Genomic DNA, 7,823 nt, shown 5'->3' on the forward strand with positions numbered 1-7,823 from the left:
CTTGAGAATCATCTTGTGGAATAGTTGGAATATAATCTATATTGAACGTGTGATAACAAATTGAAGCTTCGTGTCCATATTTCCTCCATATTTGATACTGGACAGAGTTATCCCCACCACCATGACCACATACACCACATATACAACCACCACGGCCACTTGAGAACGAAAAGACGATGTATTAGTGTTATCTAACAAATAAGAAGTAAATTAGATTCAACATGGCATGGTGAGTTCGTCTATGTTATTCGACTCAAGACGGACCTTAAGACAAACAAATGAACCTATTTAAAAGGCGAAAAAATGACAAAAGAGTAACTTTTTAAGGAGTGTGTTTGAAAAGACGATGCATTTCAGAGCGTCAGATGTTTTGTGCTCAGTATAGAAAATTTCTTTAGGATAACAAACTTATTTGCTCTGAAAAAAAAAAAAAAGTAACAAACTTATTTGCTCTGAAAAAAAAAGGTAACAAACTTATTTGAATCCCTCGTGAACTAGGGCAACAAATTCGTGCTCTAAGTTTTCACACAAAACCCATCTTAATTACATTACAGGCTTTACTCTCATTTCATTTCCTAAATATCATTTCTTCCCTCAAAATCAACACTTCTTCAAGCAACCATGTTTCGCATAGCATCAAAGATTTCATCAAGAATCTCTCCCAAAGCTCTCGTTTCTCTCACTGCAAAACCCTCTCCCATTTCATTCAGGTCATTCAACACCGGCTTGGCGTTGGACAAGAGCTTAGCCATCGATGATGTTGTTCGAATGAGCGCATACGCTTTGCGACAAGCTAGGTCTGAAAAATCAGGTAAGAAAAAAAAATTCTTTTTTCCATCAGAAATTTTGGTTCTTTGATGACCCATTTGCGTGTTTTGTTCAAAGTTACGATCTTTTTTGGTTTTTTAATTCTGGGTTTGTTTGTTTTTGTGTGGTTAGTTGGATCATACGGTATGGGCTATTTGGTGTTGAAGCATTGTCTTACAACTGAGTTAACGGAAGGAAATGACCCAAAACATGAGAATTCCAAAGGGATTGCTTTGCTTGCTATGTCTACATTGTTTTCTGAAAGGTTCTTTCTTTATGATCATTTTGGTTCTATTGGTTTCTCAAAACTCATTTTAGAGCTACATTTTTTGGTTGGTTTGTGTACACAAACTCATTTGAGCTATGTTTTTCTCTTTTCTCAGAGGAGATTATGTTGATGCAATTGAACAGCTCGACGGTGTTCAAGAATTGACTAATTCTTACTTGGGTATTAGAGGTAGATTCTTTTGTTCATCTTTCGTAGTTTACTGCGTTTGCTAGGGTTTTGTTTTAAATGTGATTTTTTTTAGTGATTTTTTAAGTTGTTTTTTGGTTTCTTGTTGTAGTTGCTGCCTTTGAAGCTCAGGCTGGGCTTCATCTAGAGTTGGAACAGGTTGGTATATGTTTGTCGATGTAAATTATTTGGTCGTGTTTTACTGAACCATGGTGTTTATTTAAGATTATTTTCGTACATAGGATGATATGGCATCTGCGGTGGCTGATAAATGTATAGAGCTCGTGGAGAACGAGAAAACAGAAGATTTTGAAGCTCTGAATGTCCGTGCTAAAGCTCTTAAAGGGCTCATTGAACTTGTCAAGGGAGATATTAAATCAGGTAGTACTAAATTCTAGTGGTCTATTTATTTTCAATTTCGCAGTTGATCCATGTCATGGAGATTCGACAATGTTTTATGTTGGCTGTCGAGTGGCTAGCACAACCCTCTCCTTTTATCTGGGCTTGGGACCTAGAAAGATTATAAGAGAAGTTATTAAGAAAGATCTTGAAATTAACGATTTGGACAAAAGTATGGTTCCGAATAGAACATTATGACAACAGTTGATCCATGTAGCCGACTCCGCTTAGTGGGATAAGGCTTGCTTGCTTGTTTGTTGTTGTTGTATTTATTTTTAATATGTTGCTGATACATGATGAATGTTTATTAATTTTTTGTTGCAGCTGAACCTTACTTTGACAAATCTCTACGCACCAAGCTATGCGAAGGTATCTTTCTTTCTTTCTGTGGTACTGAGTCAGTCATTCTTCGACCCTGGATTGACGTTTTGTTATGTAGGCACTGCTGCTCTATCGTACGCTGAGTTCCAACAAACAAGGCAGAACTACTCAATGGCAAAAGAGATTTACCAGAATGTTATAGAAGGAGCTGCTGACCTTAAAGAGAGTGGCAATGTATACTTAGGAGGTGGTAACATGAACATGGAGGGATTAATAATGGGGGCCATGTGTGCTTTAGGACAGCTTGAATCACATTTGGGGTAGGTTAATGTTTTTTGTATGGTTTTTGTTTACCAAACGTTCCATTTTAGTTTTTATGTCATTATAACTGATAAATCACTAACAAGTAATAACTCTTGTTTTAGTAACTTCCGCAATGCAGAGGAGCATTTGACAAAGGCATTAACTAAGGCAGAAGAGATCTATGGTGACTTGTCCATTCTTTTGATCTGTTTCTGTTAACCGGAACTCAATTTAAAAATTCATATTGCATTATCACTGATCGCATATTTTTCCTAATATTTGTTGTTCTCTATTTATTGAAGGAGAAAAACATCCCAAGGTGGGTGTTGTCTTGACATGTATGGCTCTTATGTACAGGCGTAAAGCAATTGATCAGAAATCAAGTTCGCTTATGGTTCAAGAGGTTAGAACTCTCAATGTTGAGTACTTGAGTTTGTAACTAACAAATTTGTTAATAAAGTATCAAAATGTGAATGTGAGGCCAAAAGGGTAAATAGTACAGCATCTACCCGAGCCCGCGGTTGGATAGTTTTATTAGGAAAAAGTCTAGGAATGTGACAGGAGGAATGCGATGTGGCAGAGGGGAAGAGAGCGACTCAATTGTGTGACTTGTTTCAGATATATAGAAAATGTGAAGAGAGAGAGAGGGGTGTCATTCATCATCTTTTCAGTTGGAAACCTTATGGTTTGGGATGAATGAAAGAGGAGTGTCTCTTCTCTGAGGAGCTTTGGCTATGGGGTTACACGGATTTACTTCTGTAATACAAGTATTTTCAGTCAATAACATTAAAACTTCCTCATCTAACATGAAAACCTAGCATGTCTCGAACTTTTTAGCATTGCCATGCTTCTTCGGATGCCTTACCTATAGTTTTTTTTGCAATTTAATGGATATCTGATCTGTAACATGACAATCATTTACAGGGTCTCTACAGAAAAATCTCAGGGATTTTGAAGTTTCCATCAGCTGAAACTGAATCCGAAGGTAATATTATTTTTCTGCTTGGTTTCCTTATGTCCATATATTATCTCTAACTATTATGGGTCTTCTTCATACATGCCCACGCCGACTAAGATGAGCTTACTGTATTTTCTACAATGGGAGCTATTTCAACCTTTTCTCTATCATTTATTTAATTCAGTATTGAAGCCTAACTCTCTGTGTAGGTACTACTGCTGCTGCACCATCGGTAAAAAAAAGTGATATAGTGGCTCGAAGTGATATAGTGGCTCTTGCAAGCGGTATGATGGATTCTTTGATCCTTTATAATCTATGATGACTGTGTTAGTGATAATTGTGCATGCTACAATGAGTGTATAGATAAAATAATGATTTCTTATCAGATAAAACTTCTCTTTCATGAATGTCGTGCTCATCAAATGGTAACAATTATAGCCTATGGCTGGTGGTGCTCACCTAAAAATTCCCGGTGGCTTAATCAGTTCATATTTTGATGCTGTGTGATTAATGGAAAATTTCAAATTCTTCGTATAACCTCATTCCATGACTGTGATTATATATATGCTATGTTCACTTTTAAGGCTCATTCTATGCATGCTGGTGACTTCATCATGACAAGTTTTGTATATTGATATTGACTAATTTGCTCAATATTATAGGTGGATATGCAGAAGTACTTAATGTCCAAGAAAAGAGAACGGGTGAAGGAGAGAAGCTGAAGAACTTGTCTGACTCCTCATGGAAAAACAACAGGATGTCTCTGGATGATTATCTAGGAAATACAGAAGCAAACTTATGTCCGGTTATCGATGCTCGCATTTGCAGGCTTCTGTAAATTGATCCATCTACTGCTGTAGGTTTAGGTTGGACTACTGATAACTGAAAAAAAAGGGCTAGTTTTGTGCAAAATTAGCTCATGGTGTTTTCTTGTAGTTAAAATGTTATGATGGCATATACAATGGTAATCCATTGTCACGTGCATAACATTCTAAACTGCATAATAACTTGTAAAGTGGTAACAATGGTGAAGTATCAGATGAATTCTATATGGAAGAAGTAGCAATTTATTACACTATTTACTCAAACTTGATTTTACATTTGAGATAACAAATTCTCTTATATGCATTTTTACCAAAATCCAACGCTTCATCAAACAAAAATTGACAAAATAAGCATTTATTTCATGTCGATATTGAAAGTCAACGACCACCGGAGAGATGCGATTCAGCAATAGACATAGAAGTATGCGACATTGTCTTGTCCATAGAAGATGGATAAGACATTGGAAAGTCCTCAAAATGTTCTTGGTACCCAAAAGTTAATCCAGAAGAAGATAAACTAAGCAAGGACAAATCAGGCAATGGTATATCCATCTCCAAATACTGAACAACCTGTTTCATGCTTGGTCTAGCCCCAGGTTCTGAATGTGAACACATCAAACCAAGTTTCAACACCAACTCAACCTCCTCAGACACATAATATATTCCCAAATTTACATCTTTTGCCTCAAGAATATCACCTCTTTTCCAACATTCAAACACATAATCAACCAGAATCACACTCTCATTTTCTCCTACATGATCTATAGGCCTCCTGCCACAAACAACTTCAAGAAGAAATGCACCAAAAGCAAACACATCAGAAAATTTAGTTGCTTTACCTGTTCTGGTATGCTCAGGAGCAAGATACCCAACAGTTCCAACCAGATGAGTTGTGTGAGGATCAGCACCATGATCATACAACCTTGCAAGACCAAAATCTCCCAACCTACCATTCATTTCACCATCTAATAAAACATTACTAGCTTTTATGTCTCTATGAATCACAACTTGCTCCCATCCTTCGTGCAGATAAAACAAACCCGAAGCAACCCCTTTGATGATTCTAAATCTTTGACTCCAATTCAAGCTCACTCTTGGTTGGTTGTGCAGATAGTGGTCTAAGCTTCCATTAGACATGTAATCATAGACAAGAAGTAACTCACCTTTTCGCCTGCAATAGCCGAGAAGCGGAACGAGATTCCTGTGACGAAGACGACCGATACTAACAATCTCCGCCACAAATTCCCTCATCCCTTGTCTTGATTCATGAGACACCCTCTTCACAGCAACCTCAAGTTTGGAACCTGGCATCACACCTTTGTAGACTCTACCAAATCCACCGACACCCAATAGCCCCTTCTCCCTGAAACCCTTTGTAGCATAGTATAAATCTTTGAACTTAAACCTATGTGGACCATATTCATGTTCCCAATCTTCAAGCAACTCAGCAAATTTCTTCCTCCTTTTTATATAATAAATAACTCCTAAAGTTATCATGAAAACCAAACTTAACAAAAGCAAAGGTAACCCAACAGTTAAAAACTTGGATTGTTTTTTCTCACCAAATCTTGGTAACTTAGGAAGTTCAGAAATCACAAGGCTTTGAGCTTGACCATTAACCTTAAAACTCCAACCAAGAATATAATGAGAAGTAAAAACTGATCCAGTAGCTGATGAAAATCCAACATACATACTATTGTTAAGAATCGGAGAAAGATCTTTGGTAAATGACAACAAAGGTTGTTTTGGTTTAACAACATCAGTAGGAGCTAAAGTAACATCAATCTTCTTCTTTTCACCATCATATTCAACCCAAACCTGCATAGGATAGCCACTGAAAAGAGTCAAATTCTTCTTCTGACCATTACTATCATAATATCCTGCAGGAGTTGAATTAGCTGATTTCAAATCATTGATGTCAATACCAACATGGTTATCATTGATATCATTAAACTCACTGCTTTGAATAGTATCAAGTTCCACCCCGAAAACATGGTTGCTACTGTTTCCATTGTTGGATTTATTAAATAGACCAAGGTACTGGCTTTGTAGTGAATATGGTAACCCTTTTGTTGGAGAAACAACAAAAACAATTCCATGACCACTAAGAGTTGCATACTGAGGTCTTATGGCAAACACAAAAGTGGTTGAGAAAGAAGAAACACTTCCATTGGAAGTGTTTTTGAAAAGTATAGGATTTGGATAGAAAGCATGTGCTTTTTCTTGTTTGGTTTCATTGGTGAGTCTGAGTATGCCATTAGAGGTTAACTCAGCAATACCATCAAGATACAAATGAGATGATTGGAATCCATTGTTATAGATGAAACTAACATCTTTACTTGCTACAACTGTAACCAGAAAAAACAACACCAATATAAGGCTGAGAGTGTGAGACATGACATCTATAGTTTGTGAATACTAATGCTTCTGTACATAGTTCTGTTCAATGCTTATTTATTATTCATTAGATTTTGTCCTAAGTGAAGCATGATAAGAAAAGTCTTGGAACCTAACTTAGATGCAAACTATTATTAAAAAGAATATGAAAGCTGGTTTAGTAAAAAAGAATTTATGTGCTACTTATGGCCATTTGAATAATCAATCATTCACATGTGAATCATAATTTTTTTTTTCCAACTTTGTATGGTGTCAAATTTGAGTGCGTGGATTTGAACATTCACTATGAATTATGTAAGCCTAGGATTTTCTTGGCGGCTAAGTAAATGATGAATGGAGAAATATATCATTGTCATTGATATTGATATCTTATCTACATCTTATTGTTTTTTCTCTTTCATGTTAATAAGTGTATTTGTTAAAAGGTTGGATTATTATAAACTTATCTTGTTAGTTTATGAGTTTTAACTTTTAAAACCTACTATTTAGAAAGAAAATTTCTTCACCCACCTCCTAACCTTCTTGCCCACCCCTGGTGAATTTACCACACTACCCCTTGTTTCGGAAGTTCATTTCCGAAAAAGTACTTTTTTTTGTTAAAAAAGGTGTTTTCGGAAATGTATTTCCGAAAACGTGTTTTTTTTAATATAAAATATTGATTTCGGAGATGCATCTCCGAAATAAAGTTACTTTTCAGAAAATGTGGTGTTTTCGGAAGTTCATCTCCGAACGCACCTCCCTTGGAGGAATTCGGAAATGAACTTCCGAAATATTCCAAGACCAAATTGGTCTTGGAATGTTTCGGATATACACTTCCGAAATAATTAATAATTATTAAAAAAATTAAAATCAAGGTGAATCAATACAATTAATAGGTATAAAATCAAAGTGAATCAATAAAATGAAGGTGAATCAATAAAATCAAGGTGAATCAAAACATCCTATACTATTTGAAAGTTAAAAATTATTTCTCTAACTTATATAAATCAAAAACATTTTAATTCCATAAGTAAATTTTGAATTATATAGAATTAAATATAAAATTTATTCATTAAATAAAATTAAGACAAAATCTTTTTTTAATTTTTTTAAACTAAATAAAAAATTATCTCATTTTTAATTATGAATAAGAATAGAAATATATAAATATATAATAATAATTATTAATTTTGTAAGTAAAATATATAAATATATAATATATAAATATATAATAATTAATATATAAATATATAAATATATAATAATTATTATAAATTAAAACACTCATTTTTTTAATTTTTATAATTATTATATAAATATATAAATATATTTATAATTAATATATAATAATTATTATATAAATATATAAATATATAATAAT

The 7,823-nt window shown here is 34.4% G+C and overlaps 2 protein-coding genes across 2 annotated transcripts; one reads left to right on the forward strand and one right to left on the reverse strand.

The window, feature by feature from the left end:
- Nucleotides 1-457: 457 nt before the first annotated feature.
- On the forward strand, nt 458-4,286 carry LOC131624283 (uncharacterized). The gene is made up of 12 exons (XM_058895231.1): nt 458-811; nt 940-1,072; nt 1,191-1,264; nt 1,374-1,420; nt 1,504-1,642; nt 1,985-2,029; nt 2,100-2,301; nt 2,407-2,468; nt 2,587-2,687; nt 3,209-3,269; nt 3,452-3,526; nt 3,905-4,286. Exons 1-12 carry the CDS (start codon nt 622-624, stop codon nt 4,078-4,080), a joined length of 1,305 nt encoding a protein of 434 aa, XP_058751214.1. The 5' UTR covers nt 458-621; the 3' UTR covers nt 4,081-4,286.
- A 119-nt stretch (nt 4,287-4,405) lies between these two features.
- On the reverse strand, nt 4,406-6,676 carry LOC131624282 (L-type lectin-domain containing receptor kinase IV.1-like). Its single transcript, XM_058895229.1, has one exon. It carries the CDS (start codon nt 6,461-6,463, stop codon nt 4,445-4,447), a length of 2,019 nt encoding a protein of 672 aa, XP_058751212.1. The 5' UTR covers nt 6,464-6,676; the 3' UTR covers nt 4,406-4,444.
- Between the last annotated feature and the right edge of the window lie 1,147 nt (nt 6,677-7,823).

Source organism: Vicia villosa, unplaced genomic scaffold (genome assembly GCF_029867415.1).
Source record: "Vicia villosa cultivar HV-30 ecotype Madison, WI unplaced genomic scaffold, Vvil1.0 ctg.000113F_1_1, whole genome shotgun sequence".
In the NCBI taxonomy this organism is placed as follows: Eukaryota; Viridiplantae; Streptophyta; class Magnoliopsida; order Fabales; family Fabaceae; genus Vicia; species Vicia villosa.